The 25,880-nt window shown below is 50.0% G+C and overlaps 1 protein-coding gene across 1 annotated transcript; it reads right to left on the bottom strand.

The window, feature by feature from the left end:
* Positions 1-17,279: 17,279 nt before the first annotated feature.
* Positions 17,280-19,690, bottom strand: LOC136539928 (trimethyltridecatetraene synthase-like). The gene is made up of 3 exons (XM_066531911.1): positions 19,391-19,690; positions 17,872-18,504; positions 17,280-17,795 (listed from the first exon to the last, which is right to left on the bottom strand). The coding sequence occupies exons 1-3, from the start codon at positions 19,688-19,690 to the stop codon at positions 17,280-17,282; spliced, it is 1,449 nt and encodes a 482-aa protein (XP_066388008.1).
* Positions 19,691-25,880: the final 6,190 nt, after the last annotated feature.

The raw sequence follows: 25,880 nt of genomic DNA, 5'->3' as shown, positions 1-25,880 counted from the left end.
CGCCAAACCCACAACCGGGTTACCGCACAACCAATACAAGATGATGATCCACAAGCCACGCACAATCAACTAGAGTTACCTTTGACGCTCCACCGGGGAAGGCATAAGAACCCCTCACAATCACAATGATCGGAGCTGGAGACAATCACCTTCTTTCGCTCGACGATCCAACAAACATTGGGTCATCTAGGTGTCGGCAAACACCAAGAGTAACAAGATCTCCACCAACCCAAATCGTCCAACTAGTGCCACAAGATGTTAGAACACTAAGCAATGCACTAGAGGCTCTCCAATCTCACTCAAGATGATAAAATTAAGTGTGCAAGTGAGTGCAGTGGTGTGCTCAGCTCTCAAAGGGTGTATGCAGCTGTTGAAAGTGCCAAGAGAGTGTCCAAGGCTGGCCACTAGCTCTAATGAGTGATCTTGGCGTACTCTCCTACTACCTTGGCATTGAGGTGAGACAGGGGAAGGAGGCGCTCATACTCGGTCAGAGCATGTACGCCTCGAAGCTATTGGAGCGGAGTGGCATGGCTGAGTGCAAGCCATGCATGACTCTGATGGAGGAGCGGCTGAAGCTGACGAAGGCCAGTACCGTGGCAAAGGTAGATGCAACACTCTACCGAAGCATCATCCGCGGTCTGCGTTACCTAGTCAACATGAGGCCAGACATTGCGTTTATCGTGGGCTACATCAGTCGCTTCATGGAGAATCCTAGAGAGGATCACTGGACTGCAGTGAAGCGGCTACTGCGCTACATCAAGGGGACGATGGATCAGGGGATCGTCTTCCCCAAGACTGGTGGAAGTAGGCTGTAGCTCACTGTGTTCAGCGATGCAGACAAGGTGGGGGACATCAACGGACGGCGGAGCACTTCTGGCATACTCGTCTTCCTTGGGTCAGCTCTAATTTCATGGTTGTCGCTGAAACAGAAGGTGGTGGCGCTATCTACGTGCGAGGCAGAGTACGTAGCGACGGCCAGAGTGGTGTGCCAAGTTGTGTGGCTGTGCCAACTGCTGGGCGAGCTAACCAGTGTGGAAGCTCACCCACCAGCACTGATGGTTGACAACCAGCCCGCCATCGCCCTCATGAAGAATCCGGTTCTCCACGACCAGCGCAAGCACATCGACGTGAAGTTTCACTTCCTCAGGGACTATGTCGACAGAGGGCAGATCGACATTGAGTTTGTTGAAATTGGTCAGCAACTCGCGGACATCCTCACCAAGCCGCTCGGCCGTCTTCGACTCACGGAGCTGAAGGAGATGATCGGCATGGAGGGGGTTCAAGGGTTAGCAGTAGGATTAGAGGAAGAATTGTTAGATAATCTACTGCTTCCTTGTGTGAACACACGACAGGGGAAGGCAGCACCAAAAAGGTTCCCTGCTGTTGTACTATAGCACTGTAGGTGCAGGCGCCGAATGGCTCACCTGCCGCACTATAGCCACAGCAGAGGCAAGCGCCAGAGTTAGCCCTACTGTCTCTTCTAGTCACTATAGCAGCATGGTAGCTATACTAGGACTAGATGGATAGAGTTTAATATATAGTTTGCCACTGCAACTCAGTAAAGAGTGAGTTCAGTTTGCCATCTCATCTGCAGAGCTTCGGCCAACAATGGTGTTTGTGCTGTATGCGTGTGCTCTATTCTCCCTCCCGTCTTCTACCTCTAGCCATAGTGTGTGGTCGGACAACGCTTGACGTGGTCGACAACACTGGTGAGTGGTCGACTCACCCGTGTCGGTGATCCTGTGGGTCAACAAGTAGTCAAACTCGTCGGGCTACTCTTGATGTGGCAAAGTCGACAACTCAAGTCCGGAGTACATGGTTCTTAGCGCATGATAAGACTTCGAGGTGGCAAAATATTCGCCAAGGTGGAGATTGTTAGAATGTGTCGAATATTTATTTGTACTAATAGGGTTACAGTGGACTTGTATTGTAATCAGCAGTATAGGGTTAGTGAGCTAGATGTTGGCTCTTGTAACCCGGCTCCTCTAAAAATTAAAGGAGGAGGGGGCTGCACTTGTAACCCAACTCAATCATGAAAGTGAGAAGCAACACAAAGCGACAGGCTCGTGAGGGTGCTAGCAATTTTGGCCGGCAGCCAGTGTCGTGGTTTCGGGGAGGAGTGCCCATAAGCATGCCTCGGGGACGTAGGCTTCGACTGAACCTCGTTACCAAATATTGAGTCTCTTGTGCGGTGTGTGTGATTTCTTATGAGAATCTCGCCTAGGTAGATCCAAGCAATCGCTTCCTAAGTTAGGCTCTGGTATCACAACAGGAGGAAATCAAGTCTATCTCTCAGATCTCATTGAAGAACCGTGTATATGCACCCTACGTGATGTACATGATTGAGCAGGTCACTCAGAATCAGTTTGTGAAGGACATCAAGCATAAACCACTCAGGATTGCTATAGTAAAGAATCCTATTGTCCCTAGTGCACATGGAGCATGTTCTTCTGCAGCTCCACCACCTATATATTGGCACTTCTAGTGCACCTTCATAGAGTACAAGGCAACAGGGGTTTCAGTGGTTGGCTTCTCACAGGAGCGATGACAATGCAAGCCACACCCTCTCCGATCAGAAAGATGTTCAATACGATCTTTGGGATGTGCAGGAGGAAGCATGACATTCATGAGAGGGCACATCAGGAGAGGGTGAGAGCCTGAGAGGCGACCAGGAGGCATGATCAGATGCATAGTGATGATATATATGCTCGTGTTATGATAGATGCATGGGCTTTGCTTCTAAAAAAACCTAGTAAGAGGTAAGAGTTCAAATAAATCCAAGCCCTTGAATATTAGTAAAAATAAAATAATTAGTAAAAAGAAAAAATTAATAACATATTGCTTCCTTTTATCTGCATGTGTACATGCAATTTGTTTCCTTTTGGTTGCAACCAACGGCTACAACTTCGTGGAAGGCCATCATCCGGCAAGAGATAGTTTCGGAGTCAAAATTCAACTTTCCAAGACATGCTATTTTATGTTTCTTAATTGGGCATGGTCACGTTACAACAACAACAAAAAAATGTTACAATACAATCACGTACACTATGGCTGCGTTCGCTGGTAGTTTCAGACCAGCCAGCCGGCTGAACCTCCCTCACGCGTTACTGTTCACCAACCAGCCAAACAGTATTTTTCTCTCACAACAAACCAGCCGGAACAGTGTTTTTCAGCCAAGTTTCAGACCAGCGAACGGGGCCTATGAATTAAATAATAAGCTATATTTTTTTAATGTTGAAAATGAAACGAATTTAAATTTCCCGTCCATTTGTCACGTTCCAACAATCAAATAAATTTTACAAAATCATGTTGGGTCACATATTATAAATCATTGTGTTATATATACAATAAAATAAAATACGGCTGCACATGTGTGAACTGTGTGTCCCACCACTATACATGTGTGTGTCCATGTCCATGTTATTAAAAACTTGAGATCATGTTAGGAAAGTTAGATCATGCATGCATATTAGATATATATTATGAAGATATTTTTCTTATATATCCTATTACCTCTTCAGAGGTAATATGTGACAATTGCTACTCAGATCGACGGTTCACGGTTATTTGGATGTACCGTAGCAAGACCCATATATGTAATATGCAATGTAAATATGAAAGTGAGGCAAACCAAACAATGAGACGTAGTGGTTTGTTTGACCGAAGTTCGGGCCTCCAAATTAATGAGCCCTATGTCTTTGTTGTGGAAGCTATGAGTGACCCAGCAAAGGTCTATTCAGAGGCCCGAACTTGGGGCAAACAAATCTCTACGTCTCATTTTGGTTTTCCTCACATTTGTTCATATTTCACATATTTATTGTGCTTTCGCTCATGTCTACTTGGGTGTGCTTATCTGTGATTCCAGTGACTATGTAAACCTACAAACATACTCTAGAGAAGTTGCACACCAGGTTCCCATTGACATAGAAGAGGCGAGGGGGGCTCTAATATATTTCTGCAAGTGTTCTGCAGGTTTGGCACCATAGCTAGTTAGCCAGAGAAAACCGGCCAGGCCGGCTTTGCTACCCGGCTAGGCCGGGTTTGATAGTGTGCCTGATCTATATTGCTTTAATTGCTAACAATTGTTGTAGAAGTTTTGTAGAGCCTATTCACCCCTCCCTCTAGACATCAAGTCGGTCCTTTCACATAGTCTGCACCATATCTAGACACATTACTTGTCGGTGCAGAAAGTGACCAACACGTAAATATTTGTAGTTTTGTTGTACGTTGTGATCGGATGTGGCCTAGTACTCAATGACACAGGGTTTATACTGGTTCAGGCAACGTGCCCTACGTCCAGTTTGAGTCGGCCAGTGACTTTATTCCTGAGCCCAGGCGCTCGAAGTTTGCTGTGGGGTTACAAACGGAAGGGAGAAAGATAGGGGGTACAAGAGGTCCGGTCGGACTCTGATCTGAAGGGCCGAGAGTGACGGGAGCTCCGCTATATGCTAAGTGTTCGAGCGTGCGCTCTGTGTAGCTTTAGAGTGTCTAAAGCTACAAAGGATGAATCGATGTAAGTGAACTAAGGGATCTATCTGTTGGGAGAGAGCGCATCCCCTTTTATAGATGAAGGGGATGGCCTTACCAGAGAGAGAGAGAGAGAGTGTACGTATGCTAAGTCTTGTTGCCCACGCCGTCGGGTATAAGATGATTGTAGGCGCCCATAACACTGTTAATGTTAGATGCATGTGGGAGGTTGTGTCGTCTTCTTCTAGTACGGCAGATGTCGGTGCTTGCCATACTGTTGATGCCTAGAGGTATGTAGGGGGTTTTACCATGCTCGCTTGGTATGGTAAACGCCGGCGCCCACAACACTATTGACGCCTAGAGGCATGTGGGGGAGCCTTACCGTGTTTGTCTGGTATGAGATTGATGGCGCCCACAATGCTGTAGGGCAAATGTTGGCGCCCACAACACTACTTGGGTTCTATCATGCCAGGAAGGTTGCAGGTACCCTTCTGACATGTCCTATTGGTACTGTCCTACAGGTGTACAGGGTATGGTCCTCGGTATTGCGGTTGGACTTGAGTGCCCTGCCTTACTTTCTCCAGTCCTGTTTCCTGGTCCTCATCGACCGAGCGTCCCTGGTCGATTGGTCCCAGTGGGCTCTGATTGCTGCCTGTCAGAGAGGAGCTATAAGCAGGGGTTTGGCAGCATCCCTGGTCGGAGACACGGGTTGGAGTCGAAAGTGGTGTTTGGTCAGGCCATCCGGTCGGAGAGGCCATCTGGAGGCGGGCCAGGGTCAGAAGCGAGCGTTGTTCCTCCTTAGCGAGGCCTTCCAGGTAGGAGAGGTGGGCCTAGAGTCAGGAAGCGGGCGTCCGTTCCTCCTCAGGCCAGGCCTTCCGATAGGAGATTGGATTGCCCTTATAGGCCTAGTCATTTAGTATTTGGGCCAGCCCATGAGTTGTGCGTCAGTTTGCAACGTCAGTCTACTAGGGCCGAGCCTTTGTTGGGAAAGCCAGGTCCATGAGGGACCCTAGGTTTATGAACCCGATAGGAACCCTCGAGCCCCAGAGCGATTCAGGCAGAATCGCCTGGGGGGTTTTGTCAGCGGGTGTGAGTGTGTGCACTTTGGTGGGCGTAGCCACCCTCTTCTAGTTTCTGGCCCATTGTTTCTAGGAGTGTGGTCCTAGGTGCTTGGTCGTGGTCGAGGGACCAGGTGAGACAGAGTTTTGTCTACCGGGGCATCGGGCATGTCGAGGGTTCGGGTGAATTAGAGTCGTGGATCCGAGGATCAGGCGAGTCGGAGTCGCTTGACCAAGGCATCGGGCGTGCAAATGGATCAGACAGGACGAACTCATGGATCCGAGCATCGGGCACGCTGAGGGATCAGGCAAATTGGAGTTGTGGATCCAAGCGTCGAGTGTGCCGAGGGATCAGGCGAGTCGGAGTCACGGATCCAAGCATTGGGCGTGCCGAGGGATCGGGTGAGTCGGAGTTATGGACCTAGGCGTAGCTAAGGCATTGGGTATCTTGAGCCCTTGAGCCTCATTGGGCTTTGGGTAGGGGTCGGTTGAGTTTTGTGTGTTACCCCATCTGTGGTTTCTCACAACCAGTGGGGCTGAGCTAACGTCGCTTGCCTCGATGGCTCGAGTGACGCGCTCGGTGATCTCACTAACAGGCATGTTCGAGTGAAGTCCGGGTCCGTCATTCATGACAGGGTCGGCATAGCCCTCATGTAGCACTCCACTGCTCCTTAACCTACAACCCGACAGATGCCTGGGTCATTCTAGAGACCGACCCAGGTGGCCCGCTGGCCTCCCCTCGATGGAGATTCTATGGGTTTGGCGAAGGTTAGGATCGAACAAGAAGGTTGAGATGACCCTGTCTGCTTTGGGGCAGACTGGGTGAGGGACGCTCGGGGCTCATCTATGTTTTCTTCCCTGGCTCTATTTGACGTGAGGCGGCCTCGAGCCCTTTGTAGGCTAGCCTTCGAACCACGGTCGGTCGTTGCTCATGTTGAATGAGGCAACTGCCACTTCATGACGCAACACAGAGCATTGTGATGCATTTAACTGCATATGCGATGCTTTTGGATGTATGGAATGAATGAATGCGTGCATGGATGAATGAATGTTTATATAAAGAAAGAGTGAGGGTTTGGTAATGTTACCTTGATGACTCGAGTGATGGGGTTTGAGGAGCTCCTATCGGATATGTCTGACCAGGATCCGTGCTCGTCGTTCATGATGGATTCGGCATGGCCCATATAGGGCGTCCCTATGCTCCTAACCTATCTCTCGTCATTTGCCTGAGCCGTCCGATCAACTTAGGAAGCCCATTGGTCTCTCCTGGTGGAGATCCCATCGTTTGGGCCTTTCCAAGTCCCGCCTGGGAAGGCGAAGGGCCGCCTGCGCATAGTGGCACCTTGTTTCTTGCGCCCGGCGTGCGGTAGTGGTGGGCCATACCTAGGCCACATCCTGTCTGACTAGGCATTATTCCATCGGGCAAGGTGCGTCCCATCAGTCAGGACGCGTCCCATCGTATCCCATCCACATTGAATGGGGGAAGGGAGAGGGTTTTTTGCCCCTGTCGTTTCACCTTTCCCCAATCGTTGCGCCTTGACCTAACTGTTGTGCCTCTTTCTTTAAGTAGGGGAAGGGAGAGGGTCTTCTGTCCTGTTCCTTCACCTATTCTATATCCGCCGCCTCTTCTCCTTCTTCCTTCTCGCCTAGAGCGTTCGATTGTCATGGCGGTTCCTAGGAGAGAAAAAGGGGATAGCGAGGGAGAGGAGAAAAGTCACAGATCCATTGCTGAACCCTAGAGCGCAATGTTGAGCTAGGAGGTCATCCGTATCGTGAGGGAGTCGGTGCTGGCTGCCTTCATCGAGAAGGGGTTTCTACCGCCAAAGGAGGTGGTGCACTGGAGGGCTCCTAGGGAGGAGGATTTCCTACAACCTCGAGGTCGGCGAGGTTGTTTCCTTCATAGCCTTTCAGGAGCATGGGTTAGGATACCCCACGCACTAGTTCCTGCTGTGGGCTCCTCAATGAGTCGGGGCCTAGGAGCTATAGCACCTAATCCAACTAGGGTGCTGCATATCGCCGGCTTTGTCACCATGTGCGAGGCCTTCCTTGGGATGGAGCCGCATGTGGACCTCTTCCGACGGTTGTTCTCCGGGCGAGCTTTGTTGGAGGGGAAGCCGCACATGATCACATCGGTGGGATGTTTCGCGCTGCAGAAGAAACCGAGTGCGTCAGGCTCGTACCCTGTTTACATCCCTTATGATTCCAATCGAGGGTGGCATGGGGAATGGTTCTACATCAGGAACCCGGTGGAGGCACCGTTCCTGCCTTTCACCGGTAGGAGGCCAGAGAGGCAGGAGAGCTGGTCGTGGGGCCCCACTAGTCGGTAGAAGAAGAAGGTGGAGATCATCGAGGTGGAGCTCTAGAAACTCGTGCGGCACAACCTTGATGGGGTGCGGGTGTTCCACACCCCTTTTCACCATCAGGTCGCTCCACTGGCGGAGAGAACGCGGCCGATGTGGAAGTATAACAGTCCAACGAACCCTGACCGTGCGTTGCCAGAGGAGAAGAGGAGCTACCAAACGATGAGGTCTGGAGTCGTGTTGACCGGGTGCTGCAGCTGAGGCCTAAAGAGACCCTCAATGGAAAGCCCAAACCCCTCAACGTCGCGACGGTGTCCAAACTGGTATGCTCCCCTCTCCTTACTCCATGTTCTTTTCCCCACTATTCTTCTATTTTTTTTATTTTGAGTCACCTATTTCATAGGGACTTGGAGTTTACAAGTCCTGGATGCACCTTTTGAAGGGGCTAGAGGGCGCGGCGTGACAAGCCGCCTAGAAGGAGGCGGCGGTTGAGAGGAAGAGGAAGAAAGTTGAGGAGGCTCGGTGGAAGCATGAGAAGGAGATGGAGATCGCCCGGCGCATGTGGGCTGGGGAAAATAGGAGTGATGTTGAGTCAGAGCTCGAGTCGGACGACCCCATAGAGGTGGGTGATGACATTATCTTCTCCGAGGAGGAGGAAGCTAGGAGGTCATTGCGACCTCGGTGGTGCATCGCGATCCTACGGCCGCGTCCGCTGGCGGTGAGCAGGAGGTAGAGAGGCGCGGCGATGTTCCCATGCTGAGGAAGCGTGCTGTGAGCGTGGACGCCATCGACGAATGGGAGGCGAAGCGGATGTGGTCACCGCACCCATTTGAGGCATCCTCGGCCTTGTCCCCACATGCCCTAGGCACGGCGGGATAGGCCAGGTGGTCGAGAGAGCGGGCCCACAGCCACACGTCGTCGGGGCTAGCGCCAACGCGTGACCCACAACGAGGGGATGCCCCGCCAGCTGCTCTGGTTGGCATGCCCCAAGTCGAAGGTCGTGGTGATTTGCGGGCTGAGCAGGAGCCGGTTGGGTCGATTTCCCTCCCGACCGAAGTGTGGGGCATGGGGCGTGGCCCAGGAGCAGTCCTCTCCAGGTGGGCCCATTGATGGTGGATCAGGGCTTTAGAGTCCTACCACTTCTGTCCCGGTATGCCTTCTTTGTTTCTTCTCACTGTTGAGTTTTTTGGAGTGTGACTGACCTATACTTTTTCGACAGCGACCGGATGCTAACGAGGCTGAGCATCGCCCCAACTCCTGTGTGGGAGGATTGGAGGCCCACCTTGTAGCACGCCATGGTGAGCAACGGGGAGAGCAGGGCGTTGGCGGTGATCCTAGTGGTGACGGCGGAGGCTACGTCGGAGGTGACCCTTGCGGCCCCTCCTCCACCGACTGCGGCAGAAGAGGAGAGGGAGATTGGGCTCCCTGCCTTGTTGGGCAGAGGGCCACATGGCTCACCCTTCTGGTCAGAGCCAAAGGTGCCGAGGGGAGATGTGGCTAGGCTAGAACCGGAACATCTACCGGTGGCCCGTGAAATTGAGGTGGTGGAGATTCCCTCTGACGGCGAAGTAGGCGACGAGGCGGAGCTGCCAACGTCGTCGCGGTAGCTGGTGGTGGTCGGACCATCAGCTGGGCCTTCTACTAGGCTAGAGGCCACCAACTTGGTGTGGCCCTGCCCCAAGGACCCGAGGAATCTTTGGTTCGTCCTTCAGGATGCGTAGGATTATCAGCTCTGGGACGTGCTTGGGTGGAGAGGATTCACCATGGAGTCCGATCTCGCCCAACTGTCTGTGAAGCTTGAGGAGGCCTAGGAGCAGGTTAAGTCCATCCAGTGGGCGGTCAAGGTTGACCTACCCCATGCCACAGCGATGAGTTTCCTACGTTCATCCTTGACCCCTTGGTCTTTCGTCGATTGCCTCAACATGCTTGCTTCTCATTTTTACAGGGTCTGGAGGAGATGTCGAGCCGCAAGTCCTATTTTCTCCAGATGGAGCACACTGGGTCACCGAGCTTGAGTGCGAGCCAGAGTCCACCCGCCGTGAGTCCCAAGACCGGGTGGTAGAGGTGACCGAGGTGTGGGCGGTGGAGTTGCTCACAGCGGAGCGTGCGACCACCGCCGAGCAAGGGCTTGAGGCGGCGAAGGTACGCCAGGCAGAGATCGAGGTGGCACTGTAGAAATCCCTGGCGGACACCGAGGCAGGCGCTCCAATGTTCCCTGGAGACCCTAGGAGATGGAGCAAAAGGCCCTAGAATCGAAGCAGTAGGCCCGATCGGAGGCCGACCAGGAAGTGCTCGTGCTTCGAGGCCGGGTGATGGGGACGGAGGAGGCGAACTGCCCGGCTGTGCGAGAAGGTGATTCGGTAGAAAGAGGGACTCTCCATCCTCGAGAACACCCACCTCAGTATGTACCTTTTCTGCTTTTTGGCAGTGTTGGTTTCTTCCTTTAGCTTGCTTCAGAGCTTGTTACCCTTCTTCCAGAGCTGGGTGGAAAGGTGGAGTCGTTGGAGCGGGACCTGGAGACGGCCAAGGCAACGATTGGATAGAATACAGGAGGCGTTGGCCAAGTCCCTTGAAGAGCGACGTGCTCTTGAGGGGGAGCTTGACCAGATACGTAATGTTGCCTAGCTCATCGTCTCAGAGGTCTTTGGTCGGCGCCAAGTACCAGTGCGTCCGCCATCTAGCTAGCGGAGGTTCCGGATGAGGTTCGGGCCCTCATCACCGATGGTCTGCTTTACGAGATGTCGGGGGTGTTGACTTCGGTGGCGACGTACCACCCGGACCTAGACTTTGCCGCCATCTGCAGCTGGTATGCCGACGGCTGGAGCATGGAGGACATCCACTTGCTCAGGGAGAGCTTGCTGCCACACGCAAAGTTGGTGGCCGAGCAAGTCTTTGCACAGTGGGTGATGGAGGCTCGCTGTGTGGACATGGCCGAAGGCGCACATCAGGAGGACGCACCTAGCCTGTGGATGGCGTGGAGCCTAGGTCAGAAGCAAACGTCGCCCTACCTCTGACCGAGCCGAATGTTGCCCAATCGGAGGATGAGCAACCCCTACCCTCGCCGGTTGAGCCGGTAGCCGATGCCGCCGGGGAGCCACAGTAGGAGTTTTTAGAGTAGAGATACTTTAGCAGATGTAAAAGATAATGTTGTGGGGGAGCCCCCTGTGTAAAGTGCTTTTTGTGTATTCATGAATACAGCAACTTTGTTTTTATGATGGAACTACGTTGGGGGAAGCTTGTCCTATTCGTTCCTTATTTTTACTTTAGCATAACTTTGTTTTTTATTCTTTCTTTTTTGCACCTGCCCGTTCGTCCCATAGGCTGCAACCTTAAGAGCCCAAGAATGGCCCGCAAGGCTCAGCTGCTCATAACCGTAGGTAGAAGGCGAGATGCGATTAGTCGTAATATTTAAAGCAAAGTTATGTAAGGTAATTATAAGGAATGGACGACCCTTTCATTTGGGGAAAATGTATTTATCATATGATAATAAAAAGAGAGGTGGCATTGCACCCCTGTGGAGCCCCCGAGCGACCTGGGCTGAAAGTGTTTGGGTCGAGGGCGCTTTATAGGAGCAAACGTTAAGTAAAAAATGGTAAGACTGAATTTTAGGGGAAGAAACGACGTAGTTGTTCGCTGTTCCAAATGTTGGTGAGAACGTTGATGTTGTCGTCCTTTAGTCGGTAGGCGCCCGGTCGGATCACCTCAGCCGCCGTATAGGGACCTTCAGTCAGTTCGGATCCTTGCCCGCTACGCCCCCTTTCTTGGCCGCTGCCTCTTTGCCTTTTCCTTCCTTCGGCCCGCCGGCCTATCATAGAAGGCGCTTGAGGAGCTCGTAGTCCTTGTAGAGGTGTTTGAGGGGTAGGCGTGGTTGGTGCATGGGCTCTCCATGAGCTCAGTTGAAGTGGTCCGAAAGGCCCTGCTGGGGCTATTTGCCCGTGTGATCAGCCGTGCGACCAACTGCGAGTTGGCCGGTCGCGACGATCTTTCTTGTTCTTTTTGCCCTCTGCGTAGAGGGGCCCTTGTCCTAGATCCTCGCGCTTGGCCTAGCCTTTGTCCTCGGCCTCCGTTGAAGCGCTGCATGGAACGGCGCTCTCTGGATGCATCGGCCAAAGGCCCATGGTCCCGGGCCATCCGGGCTGGGACTCCGGTCGTCCGGATCGGCTGACAGCGCCTAGGGGTGCGTTTCACCACTCTTCGCGATGGTCCGGTCGGGGTCTATGTCACCTGCCATCACTATCGCTCGATGGATGTCATCATCATGCTGGGACCAATGCCGGTTGCTGATGATGCTACGAGGGTCTTGGTTCGGCCCGAGCCGCTCGCGTACAGGTGGTCAGTGCAGAGATGGTGCTAGGTCAGGCCGGGGCGCAGATGCGGCTTCCTATGCCACGCTCGATGGCTATAGCGGTGAGCGAGTGCAGCGATTCATCTGGTGCATCCCACACCCCTGGTAGGGAGAGAGACCGCAAGTCAGTGTCGTGATACAGAGCTCTCCGCCTATTGAACGGTGGCGGTTTTCACCAGTGCCTGGAGGTTCTAGTGGATCCCCTGATCCTGGGGGTCGTTCAGCTCGGGAAGGCCGTGTAGAAGCATTATCATGGCAGCGATGTTCTAGCAGGCCCGAGCGAACTATGGGGGATCGTTCCCCCCATCCATGAAGTTGTGTTGGACCTGGCGAGCATGACCCCGGGCACTGCTCGCTGGGTTACGCGCACGGGGTGTGGCGTGCTGCGCCGAGTGCACCGACGCATGTGGCGGCTGGTCCTGCCACCGTTGTCGTAGCTCCTCGCCGTGCTTTTGTGTGAGCGCGAGGGCTCCCGCATGAGGGTCCGGAGGGGTGTGAGTCTGCAAGGATTCCGCTACAACCGGTGGCTGTCCCGTAGCGTTCGCCATAGTGCACTCCCAGGACGGACGGTGGCTAGGTGCCACGTCACTGATGTTGGAGCCCTCGCTTTCGACATTGTCATCCATGAGGTCGAGGAAACAGGTGGGAGCATAGCTCGCCATTCCCACAAATTCGGACATGAGAGGGGGCGGCGCTAGCGTACTTCGGAGCCCCCAAGCGCACACGTCCGTGGGGGACGCGAGGCCATAGGGGAACTGGTCGTGTGGTGGTTGTGGTGCAGATAATGCGGTCCCTCCAGATAATCGGTGGGAGATAGTAAATAGTGAGTAAATAATAGTATGTACATTACTCACAGCAGGGTTTGAGCAGAGAGTTTGCTCGGATTGAAGCACAGGCGCCTCATCGTTGAAGTCATCGGGTGTTCCAGTGCCGATGAAGGGCGCCCCTCCGACGGGCGCTGGGACAAGTGCCGTGCCTCCTCACGGAGGTGTAGTACGCCAAGCCAGTCAGCGACAAAGTCCAGGCTTTCGAAGAGGAAGGCCTAGGACAGCTCGAAGATGGGTGGAACCCACATCCCAATAGGTGCGAGTGCGAGAAACTCCAGCGAACCGAAGCGATTCGTATCGCTCAAGCCCACCATGGCGAAGGTGGTGGAAAAGTGGGCCATTCGATGACCAAAAGTGTGAACGTACAACGTCTTCCTCACGGACGGCGCCAATTATCGGTGTAGAAAGTGACTAACACGTAAATATTTATAGTTTTGTTGTATGTTGTGATCGGATGTGGCCTAGCACTTAATGACATAGGGTTTATACTGGTTTAGGTAACGTGCCCTACGTCCAGTTTGAGTCAGGTCGGTGACTTTATTCCTGAGCCTAGGTGCTCGAAGTTTGCTGTGGGGTTACAAACAGAAGGGAGAAAGATGGTGGGCACAAGAGGTCCGGATCGGACTCTGGTCTGAAGGGCCGAGAGTGACAGGGAGCTCCGCTATGTGCTAAGTGTTCGAGCGTGCACTCTATGTAGCTTTAGAGTGTCTAAAGCTACAAAGGATGAATCGATGTAAGTGAACTGAGGGATCTATCTGTTGGGAGAGAGTGCATCTCCTTTTATAGATGAAGGGGATGGCCTTACCAGAGAGAGAGAGTGTGTGTGTATGTATGCTAAGTCTTGTTGCCCACGCCGTTGGGTACAAGATGATTGTAGGCGTCCATAACACTATTAATGTCATATGCATGTGGGAGGTTGCGTTGTCTTCTTCTGGTATGGCAGATAGTCGATGCCTACCATACTGTTGATGCCTAGAGGTATGTAGGGGGTTTTACCATGTTCGCCTGGTATGGTAAACGCCGGCGCCCACAACACTGTAGACGCCTAGAGGCATGTGGAGGAGCCTTACCGTGTTTGTCTGGTATGGGAGTTGATGGTGCCCACAACACTGTAGGGCAAATGTCGGCGCCCACAACACTGCTTGGGTTCTGTCATGCCAGGAAGGTTGTAGGTACCCTTCTGACATGTCCTGTTGGTACTGTCCTGCAGGTGTACAGGGTACAGTCCTCGGTATTGCGGTTGACTTGAGTGCCCTGCCTTACTTTCCCCGTCCGTTTCCTGGTCCTCACCGAGCGGGCGTCTCCGGTTGGTTGGTCCCAGTGGGCTCTGATTGCGCCAGTCGGAGAGGAGCTGTAAGCAGGGGTTCGGCGCATCCCTAGTCAGAGACGCGGGTTGGAGTCAGAAGTGGTGTTTGGCCAGGCCTTCCGGTCGGAGAGGCCGTCCAGAGGCGGGCCAGGGTCGGAAGCGAGCATTGTTCCTCCTTAGCGAGGCCTTCCGGTCGGAGAGGCGGGACAGAGTCGGAAGCGGGCGCCGTTCCTCCTCGGCCAGGCCTTCCGGTCGGAGATTGGATTTCCCTTCTGCCCTGTCATTTAGGTATTTGGGCTGGCCCATGAGTTGCGTGTCATTTCGCAACGTCGTCTGCTGGGCCGAGCCTTTGTTGGGAAGACGGTCCACGAGGGACCCCGGGTTTATGAACCCGGCACTACTCTAACTTGTACACCTAGGAAAATGGTCTAAATTATGTTGGTGCACTTCTCATTGTCCCTAAGACTTTTATCTGTTGTGCATAGGGATCAAATAATTGTGGTAGTCTATCGGTGTCCCTGGAGGACCTAGAATCAACAACTTTTTACAACTCATATCGTCATACGGACATTCAAGATCCAATACAGGAATGGCTCAACACAAACATCACATATTTTCATTAATAATTATACATCAGAGTTAAAAGTGTGGACTTATTACGATATTAAGTTTACAAGCCGCTCAAGTCACTACTACTAAAAATATTTTGGGAGATAGAAACTCTCGAACAGAGACGGACACAAAGCCTACGTGTCTCCTAAAATATGCAGCAATTCACAGAGAGGGACAAATCATTTTATTAGGCATCTCAAAAAATCACTAAATAAGCCTGAGGCCTAGAGGCCCAATTGCCGCTCTCACATATAAAAAGCAGCACTTAGGGTTTCAAGTTCTCATTCCCCACTCTCTTTCTCTCTAGACTTCATTAGAGCGGAGGTGCCGCGTGCGCAGAGAGGCGAAAGCGCCTTGGCGGTAGTGTTAGTGCGCCGACCTATCCAGGGGGCGGCGGTGGCGACGCATACCATGGTCCGCCGAAGGGCAGCGACATGGCGGCACGTCCTTGGGTGACGGCGGTGGTGCATCCTGGGGCCCACGCAGGAGCAGTGGCGTGATGGATCGACGGTGGATGCTCCCTCTCCTTCTCTTTTCCTCCTCTACTCGCGTGCACTCTGTCACAGTTCCAGGTGGCGGCGTGTGGATCGATTGTGGTGTGTGCGGATCGATAGTGGCCGCGTGCATATCGACGGTGTGGCGGGCGAATCCATGACACCGGCAGACGGATCGATAGTGGGCGCGTGCAGATCAACGGTGCGACGGACGGATCGACAACGAGCAGCCTAAATTGAGGCCCAGGCTCAATCGGTGGGCTTGGTAGCGGGCTCGGCGATAGGCTTTTGCTTTTTTGTCTTTTAATCTATTTCCGGAGGCGAGCATTCGACTGCCTCCGGAAATACCAATTTATAGTGACAATAGCCGGAAGGTGGACTCCCTGCATGCGTGTGGAAAATTGTTTCGGCCTTCTCTAAAAACTTGTATGTGGGTGTACTTTGAAACTATAAATCTTAAACAATCAGAAACCGACAGTGATATTTTCATATTGATGCTGGATCAAGCCACAAATCAACAATGATATATTACTGTTAACACTGACAGGTGAATAACTTTTTCGATATTCGGCCTGTTCGCTGGTTGGTTTCTGGGCTGGTTTGGGCTGGCTGGTGCTGGTTTATTGTGAGAGGAAAACACCGTTGACTGGCTAATTTGAGCTGGCTGAAACCAACAAGCGAACAGGCTGATTATCTGGATCCTGTGCTTATAAACTGGCGGTGAAAGGCAATCACTGTTAGCTCTATCATACTCAGTGGCGAACTGGTGATATCCATAGTCCGGTAGTGATTGTCTGTTCATTGTAGTGCTGAATAAAAATATTAATACACATATGAGGTGTTACAGTACAGGTATAAGCGAGAGCGAAGAACTACGAGTACACATATGCTCCATCTATTCCTTTTTAACTGTTGTTTTTACTTTGTGAGAAATCAAACGTACTCAATTTTAACCAAATATATACATGAAAATATTAATATTTATTTATAGTATATGATTAGTATTATTAGATATATCGTTGTATTTGTTTTTATAATAAATTTATTTAAAGATATAAATATCGCTGATATTTTCTATAAATCTAGTTAAATCTAAGAAAGTTTGACCAGCACAGATACGATAGCGACACTTAGGCCCTGTTTGGTTCCAAGCTCCTAAAATTTTTAGAAGCTAAAAGTTTTAGGAGCTTTTATGAGGCTATCAAAACCTCCTAAAATAGTGTTTGGTTCCATCTCCTAAAACTGACTAAAAGTAATAAATAAATTAGCAAATAGACCATGCAGTCCTCCTCTTTAGAGCAACGCTAATAATACAGTCGGCTTGCTGGTTTTGCAGCCTTCTCTCAGCCCACTCATACAGTAGTTAGCTCTTTACCGTTAATACATGGCCCACTTGTCTCTCTCACAGACTTTCTTGGTTCTTGTGCCCAAGCCGACTATAAGCTTACAGCCCGCTTTTCCTCTCTCTTCTCCCCTCTCTTCTCCACCTCAGCATTTAGTCGACTTACAGCCTGCTATTATACTTGCTCTTAGGAGCTTTTAGTAGGCAGGAAAATAAAGGAGGGGTAGTGGGGGTCTAGGATGGACTTAGCTTTTAGGAGGGGGTGGAGCTCCTAAAGTTTTTGGCACCTCCTAAAGTTTTTACAAGATTTTAAGAGAATGTATTTGGTTCTTTAGACAAATTCTATCTAAATTTTAGCTCCTAAATCTTTTAGGAGGGGTAAACAAACCTGGCCTTAAAAAGGGACAGAGGACTAGATTTTAGGAGCACAGAAACATACGGTCCAACATCATACTTCGAGAGCAGATGCAGACCACAGCGGGCAGAAAACCGTGCTTGGCTGTTGAGTGCTGAGTCATGGTGATGGGCTCATGGACCATCGTACAAGTGAGCAGGGAGCTTGGGCTCAGGAACGGCCTCGAGCGGAACCATTCGCGGCATGGACAGCCCGAATTTCCCCTCCAGGATTAGGTCGTCCACACCAACGCCGTCGGGGAGCCTCCATACAAATGCTTGAAGAAGGTTTGCTAGCATCAGATGCACCATCTTCATGCCGAGGCCGAGGCCAGGGCACATCCGGCGGCCGGACCCAAACGGAAGGAACTCCGTGCCGGCTGGGATACCATAGCCGCCCACAGAGGTGTCCTCGCGGGACAGCCGGGGTGTGAGCAGCGGCGCAAGTGGGTGCACGCGCATGGTCTCCTTCACCACAGCCTCCAGGTACGGGAGGCGCGGGATGTCCGCCTCCGTGACCAGCCTGTCACCGCCGACGACACGATCCAGCTCGTCTGTGGCCTTGGCCATGGTCTCTGGCTTCCTTAGAAGCTCCGAGAGAGCCCACTCGATGGCAACCGCTGTGGTATCCGAGCCGGCGGCGATGATATCCTGCATGCATGCTTGCGCGCGTCAATCAATACTCGCTCTCTGTGTGACGATGAAGTGATCGAAGTGAAGTCTTTACCAGAATGAATGCCTTGATGCCATCCCGTTCTATCGGAACATCGAGGCTGGCATCGTCAGCGAGCTGCAGCAGCTGGTCCACCATGTCCCTCGGCACAAAGCCGTCGCCCTGCCGCCGCCGCTGCTCACTGTGCTCGACCAGCACGTGCTCCAGGAACGGGTCGAACATTTTGCTCAGCCTTTTCATCCTTTTGATGTACCCCTGCGGGTCCAGAAAGCTGAGCCATGGGATCACGTCCCCGACGTTGAACACGCCGTTGAGGAAGAACTCCTGGATCATCCACCGGAACGACTCCGGCGGCATGAGAGAGCCAGAGCCGTCGAAGATGTACTTCTTGCCTAGCGCCATGCGCGAGGCTATGTTGAAGCTTGCCATGGAGAGGTGGTCCTTGGGCACCACCGCACCCCCGTTGCGGGACGCGGCCGCCGACATCGCCCGCAGAATGCAGCGCACCTCCTCGATGCGGATATGCTCCGTCGATTTCATCTGGCCCGCGCTGAGGAGTTCGTTCTGAAAAAGCTTGCGCCCCTGGCGCCAGTACGGGCCGTACGATGCCCATAGCACGTCGGAGTTGTAGAGGATGTACCTAGCTGAGGGCAGTGCGGGGCGGTCAAGGACACCAGCAGGCGGTTTCTTCGTCGAGTGCATAAGCCACTCAGTAAAGGCCGATATACACTCAGCGAAGGACGTTCGGTAAACAGTTTCATGATTTTCGGTAAACAGTTTCATCGATTTCGTGAAGAGACCGACTTCGGTTTGCAAGCATCGTACATAACAACTTGCGCAAAACCTTCTCAATTTTTTTATCACAGCATCCACATATAATATCTTGACATCTTGACAAGTTTCATGATTTTCGGATTTCGTTTGCTTTTTATAGAATTTAAAAACAACTCGACCGCAAGTTCGTGGTCATGTTTCGTGAATAAGATGTTCGAAATTGGTGGTCTGTTCCTGGATATGGCCTCACATTATACTAAATAACATGAATATCATTTTTTCATTCATTTTTTCATTATTCGAATGACTAGCAGTTATAATTTAAATTATCCAAGAAAATTCAATTAAATAAAATAAATTAAAGAAATATAGAAAAAGTCCGAGAAATATGCCACATTGGAACATGGAGTACCAGGTATTGTCTGAGGACTAAAGAAAAAGTTTGGAGGTCAAAAATGAAAAAAAATATGGTTTGCCGAGTGTCAAGAAATAACACTCGGCAAAGGAGCCTCTTTGCCAAGTGTCAAGAGAAGACACTCGGCAAAGGATTAACGGCGGCTGCCGGCCGTTAATGGTGGCAGCCCTTTGCCGAGTGTTATTGTTTCACACTCGACAAACCTGGTCTTTGCCGAGTGTTATTCTTTGTCGAGTGTTCGGCACTCGGTAAACAACCTTTTTGCCGAGTGCCATTTGTTTGCCGAGTATTTTCTATCTGGCACTCGGCAAACCGTCACTTTACCGAGTGCCTGATAAAAAAACATTCGACATGCTCTGGGACACTCGACGAAGAAACCGTCACCTGTAGCGCCAGGTCGTGAGTCTTGAGGAAGAATTTCGCCATGTCAACCGATGAGCCGACGAACGATGGGTAGGAACCAAACCGGAGCGACATGAGTGGCCCGTACCGCGCGGAGCGCTCGTGCATTGAGCGGTGCGGGAGAGGCCCGATCAGGTTCAGGTTGCCGATCACCGGCCATGGCCGAGGGCCCGGCGGCACCGTGTACTTTCTCGAGCTGCTGGTGGAGCACCGCCGGCGAAGGAGCACGGCTACGAGGAATAGCACGACGCCGAGAAGAGAACTCCATGGTGGTAGCTCCATCAGAACGTGGAGAGCGAGTTTTTGTTTCAACTGTCCGCCAAGAGTGATGGTTTAACTTACTTACTTTTATATATATATATATATATATATATATATATATATATATATATATATATATATATATATATATATATATATATATATATATATATATATATATATATATATATATATATAGCACGGACTAATAAAATATTAGAAGACTTAAGCATTATGCATTAGGTGGTGTTTAGTTGCACTTCCTAAATTTTAGTCGCTATCTCATCGAATGTTTAGACGCATATATGGAGTATTAAATATAGACTAATTACGAAACTAATTGCATAGTTTACGACTAATTTGCAAGACGAATCTTTTAAGCATAATTAGCTCATGATTTGACAACGTGGTGCTACAGTAAGTATGTGCTAATGACGGATTAATTTACTTAAAAAATCATCTCGTAGAGTACTGACGAATTATGTAATTTATTTTTTTATTAGTATTCAAACACCCTATGCAACATCCTTCCGATACACCTCCTAAATTTTAGTCACCGGATCCAAACACCACCTTAATTATTGTTTTATATTTCTAACTAATAAAATTACTTATGCAAAATTACACATTTTCTTTTGGTTTATTTTTATGGTAAATCTATATGGCACTCGAGTGCTTCTTGAACTGCACGCTTAATTTCCTAACCGTCAGATCCATCACCGACGCGCAACGCTTGCGTGTGAGCTAAGTATAATAACATGCTATAAGCTGGTTAAATGATGATATGGAGGAGAGAGGGGAGGAGAGAGAAGAAGCGACTTGTAAGCTTACAGTTGGTTTAGGCACAAGAACCAAGAAACTCTGTGAGAGAGACAAGTGGATTATGTATTAACAGTGAACAACTAACTATTATATAAGTAGGCTGAGAGAAAGCTATAAAGAAACCTTACGGCCAGTAGTCGGTTGTATTATTAGTCTTGCTACGCCGCACCCCAGGTCCCACGCGATTCTCTCCGGTGTTGGAGACCACGTCTCCAGCGCTTGAAATCGCTCGGGCCCACACGCCGCCCACCTCGCGCACCTGTGCTGGGTTGTGAAAAAAAGCAACTGCTAGGCCCCATCATGAACCCATGCATGCATGGAGATTCTTTCATTGCCGGTGGTTGCAGATTATCTTATTAGATCATATTTTACTATATATGTTTTGGTATAAATTTTATGTTCAATCGATATAAATTGATTGTATGTAAATGATAATTGTCAAAATTACTTGAACAGTTACCTGGTTTTTTTTGCTTTTTTTTATTTTCTATATGTTTTATTTGGTTCCCCTTTGAAATCCTCCAATATGGCTTCTATAGAAATAACCTGGCTAATTTTTTTATTTCATTTACTCAATATTTTTACATTATTTTTATATGTTTTATTTGATTCATTTGATCAGGATCTTATGATCATGGCAATCGAGTGTTTCATGCATAAGAAACACTCGATTTTATTTGGGATTCCCAATCGAGTGTTTTGGTGTCATGCAACACCAGGGCAGGTTGGTAGATGCTCCTAAAACACCCGAGCATGCAGTAGACAGACGTTATTTTTAACACAATATATACATAATACATAATAGATATATAGTCATTATCCAATTGAGATAAAGTTACCAAACACCCCCTAAGCTGGACGTGAACTGTTATAAATACCCATACAGAAGGCACGAACCATGCTGTGAAATGAACTAGACCTCCTTGCAGAGTGTTGGCGATGGACGTTGCCTTAAGCACCATCGTGATCGTCATCGCCTTTTTCATCCCGGCACTGCTGGCACTAGTGCAAATGTTAAGACAGAGCACACCTTTTTTCAAGTGCAAATGTGTTCGGCATGTATGGGCAGAGCTGCAGCTCGAGGGGGTGCGGCAGGAGCTGGCGAGTCTACAATCAGCAAGGGAGACAGTGGAGGCAATACTGAAGATGAAACATGAGGTGCAAAGACAGGTGACCACCCTACTCTATCTTTGGTGGTCTGAACGCTGCGGGGTGAGGGAAGGTGAGCAACAGCGGGATAGCGGACGCCTGGCACACCTGACCAATACATATATGCAGCGAAGAGGTCATGTTTCAAGCCAGCGAAGGAACCGGGAAGCCAAGCACAGGTTCAGAAATCATGGAGGCCACCACCGGCAAATACCGTGAAAATCAACTGTGACGGGGCTTTCTCAAAAAAGTGAAAAACACGCGATCTGGTGGATGGGGCTACCTGATTCGTGAATGTGACGGTGGCGTGATCAGCTCAGGATACGGAAAGCTGGAAAACATAGGAGAAGCCTTTCATGCTGAGATTATAGCCTGCCTACAAGCTCTTCAAAGAGCGGCTGATTTGGGAATTCAGAGGGTGCTTTTGGAAACGGATGCTTCCATGGTTGTGCAAGCAGCAAAATCTGCGGAGTTGGAGCGCTCTTCGGCGAGCGGCCTCATCTGGGAACTGAAAGATTTATTAGCTAGCAACTTTGCTTTCCATGATGTAATTCACACCCCTCGTTCTGGTAATATGGCCGCTGATGGCCTCGCTGCCCTGGGGGCGAGTTTGAGTTCGGGTGCAGGTCCAATTATGGACAGCATTCCAATTTGTATTCGTGTACTGGTTGCCGACGATTTGGCGGCAGTTTATGAGTAATGGAGAATCCTTCCATGTTCAAAAAAAAAAAAAGTTGCAACTATTCGAGATGCTAAATGAACGTCTTATTGGACATGCTCTGCAAGAGGACGTCCTCTCGGAGGTAGTAATATGCATGGAATAATGAGACGACCATCATGCATGATTAATGATTGCACTTGCCTATCTTTATTTTTCTAAAATGATTTCTTCATCTTCACAATATCAATTCCTTTGAATATCTCTCGCTCAATGTAGGACACCACTAAGTCATTAAGCCAATCAACATAGAGATCTTGTTGGGCAATTCTGTTTTCATAAACCTCGTATCTGAAAAGACCCTTTTAACCGATGTCGTCGCCACCAAAACTATCAATATAATACCAACTCAATGGCGATAAACCAATGGGAAAATAATAGTGTCATAGAAATTAGAGTTATGCTCCGGTGGGCCTTTCCATGAAGTTTGCACGACTCTAAAAGCATCCAAGTAATTAGTTTAATTTATTTTGACAAGGTTAATTAATGGTTGGATCTGGTCCTACCCAAGCCCAGCCCAACCTAGCCCTGCTTGTGCCCAATCCATGTAGGCATCCCTTCCTCACGTGCAACCTCTCAGTCCCTAGCACCAGTCAGTATTGGCCATGTTCGTTTCGCTGAAAAAACAAGTCGAAATACTATTCCGGCTGATTTGTTGAGAGAGAAAAACACTGTTTCGGCTGAAAAAACAAGCTAAAAAGTATGGATTATAACAAACGAACGGAGGTGTAGATCCGTAGTCGCCAGGTGGGTGGACGGTCGCGGCATCATCTTTCCACGCCATCATCGAGTCCTCCTGCAGGCTGCAGCTGCTTGCAGTCTCATGTGACGGTAAGGATAACAGAGGTAGCTGCCGGTGAACACGCACAACAGGTGAGCACGGCGCCGCTGCCTCGGAAGCACGGGAGCACGAGGAAGAAGATAGAGTTTAGGTTTTCGTTATGTTCGCTGTCCTCCCAACCACCCTCACAGTGAGTCTCGTAGGTTTAGAATACTTGGGCTAGGCCCGATACATACCCAGCGGCTCACATGCCGTCTTATGGGCCGAATGACTGAAGCCACGATGTGCCAAAATAGAAGAAGTTGCTAACTAAATGCATGCCAATATCCAGGGTGTGACACTCCCCATTAAGGATGGCAATGTGTAAATCCCCATCGGGTATGGTCACCCCAGACCCATCCCCGCCATAAAAAATTGGTACCGTTAGAATACCCATACCCGTCATGGGTGGGGAATTTTCCCCAGACCCATACCCCGCCGGGTAAATCATACCCGTCGGGTCACCCGTACCCGCCAACAATTTATTCACGCATATAAAAATCAACAATTCAACAGCAACCACCACTAACCAGAGCACATAAAATTAGACAAATAATAGCATATAATAATATATTCTGCAAATTAAGATTTTTTTCCATTTAGTTTCTCCTCTACATTAGTCATGATTAATGTAGAAGTTACTGATTATAGATATGGTTTCGGGAACTTCCAAGTGAAGTATTGGACTCGTTGACTCCAGAACAAGTGATGCACTGCAACACTGAAGAAGAGTGTAGCCATCTTGCAAGTACCCTACCTCCTATTGAAGCAGCATTGCTTGAATGGGCCATCAATCTCATGGCAGATGTGGTGGAAAATGAAAGCCACAACAAGATGAATGCTCGCAACATTGCTATGGTTTTTGTACCAAATATGACCAAGGTTACTGGCAAGCATATTTGTTTCTCTCTACCTGCATTACTTTTTAGAATCTGTAGTCTAACCGTGGAGCATTGATCTCTTTCAAATGGCCGGGTATTTTTCACCCATGGGTAAACGGTTACGGAGACTGCTGGAACATACCCATACCCGCGTACCCGATGGGTGAAGGGTTTGGTCCATTTATGTACCCGTGGGTAGTGTGTTTAGTTCATATTTAGACCCTAATGGAGTAAATACCCGTCGGGTATCAGGTCGCGGGTCCCCATCTTTACTCCCCATCCCTTAAGCACCAGCGCGTCCTCGCGATGGAGTTGTTGTCGAGGTGGATAGATCACCAAGTAGAGCAGGCAGTGGTTCCCAGGTAGCCCAATGAGGTGGATCTTAGCGCTGGACCATTGCAGTAGGCACCACATGTCGGCCAATCAGCTGTAGACGATGCTCCAGAACATGTTTTGGGCGTAAACTGAGAAAAGTGGTCAACAAATGTAAATCAGAATCATCAGAGAGTGTAGCCTTAGGTGGAAGAGCTTTCTTTAGCTGAGAGACATGAATAACCGGATGAATTTGACTGGAGGCAGGCAACTGTAACTTGTATGCGACCTGACCAATCCATTGCAGAATAAATAAGGACCAAAGAACTTGTAGCTAAGCTTGTTGTTTGTGCGCTTGTGTACTGACTGTTGCACATAAGGCTGAAATTTGACATAAACCCAATCTCCCACTAGGAAGGACCGTTCTTGATGATTTTTGTCTGCTTGATTCTTCATTCTGTATTGAGCTCTCGACAAGTTCTGTTGAATGTGATCCAGCATTGCTTGGCGTTCTTGAAGCCATTGATCATGGTCAGACACAGTGCACACATCGTTGACAGAAATGCCAAAGTGCCGAGGTTTGTGACCATTAAGTGCTTGGAAGGGTGTGAGACCATGAGCAGAGTGATAGGTCGAGTTATACCAAAACTCAGCTAAGGGAAGCCATTGAGCCCACTTGCTTGGACAAGCCTGAACCATGCAGCGCAAATATGTTTCTAAACATTGGTTAAGATGTTCAGTTTGACCGTCTGTTTGTGGGTGGTATTAGGAACTCATGTTCAAGGTGGTGTTGTTGGCCCACAGGATCACCGGCACGGGTTAGTCGACCAATCACCAGTGTTGCCGACCGCGTCAAGCGTTGTCCGACCACACACTATGGCTAGAGGTAGAAGACGGGAGGGAGAACAGAGCACACACACAACACAAGCACCAGCGTTGGCCGGAGCTCTGCAGATGAGATGGCAAACTAAACTCACTCTTTACTGAGTTGTAGCGGCAAACTATATATACAACTCTATCCATCTAGTTCTAGTACAGCTACCATGCTGTTACAGTGACTAGAAGAGACAGCAGGACTGACTCTGGCGCCTGCCCCGACTGTGGCTACAGTGCGGCAGGTGAGCCATTTGGCGTCTGCCCCTACAGTGGCTACAGTACCACCGCAGGGAGCCTTTTCGGCGCCGCCTTCCCCTGACGTGTGTTCACACAAGTAAGCAGTATATTATCTAACAATTCTTCCCCTGATCCTACTGTTAACCCTTGAACCCCCTTCATGCCGATTATCTCCTTCAGCTCCGTGAGTCGAAGACGACCGAGCGGCTTGATGAGGACGTCCGTGAGTTGTCGACCAGTTTCGACGAACTCGATGACGATCTACCCTCCATCGACTCGGTCCATGAGGAAGTAGAATTTCATGTCGATGTGCTTGCTCCGGTCGTGGAGAATCGGATTCTTCACGAGGGCGATGGTGGGCTGGTTGTCCACCATCAGTGCTGGTGGGTGAGCTTC

The sequence above is a fragment of the Miscanthus floridulus genome, chromosome 2 (assembly GCF_019320115.1).
Source record: "Miscanthus floridulus cultivar M001 chromosome 2, ASM1932011v1, whole genome shotgun sequence".
Lineage (NCBI taxonomy): Eukaryota > Viridiplantae > Streptophyta > Magnoliopsida > Poales > Poaceae > Miscanthus > Miscanthus floridulus.
The sequence above is the reverse complement of the archived record's forward strand: the minus strand, read 5'-3'. Positions and strand labels throughout refer to the sequence as shown.

Excerpts from the sequence above, each read along its gene's own strand:
- LOC136539928 (XM_066531911.1), bottom strand. The coding sequence starts at position 19,690 with ATGGAGCTACCACCATGGAGTTCTCTTCTCGGCGTCGTGCTATTCCTC. Across the intron at positions 18,505-19,390 it reads CTCACGACCTGGCGCTACAG|AAACCGCCTGCTGGTGTCCT; the intron begins GTGACGGTTTCT and ends CACTCGACGAAG. Across the intron at positions 17,796-17,871 it reads GCATCAAGGCATTCATTCTG|GATATCATCGCCGCCGGCTC; the intron begins GTAAAGACTTCA and ends GCATGCATGCAG.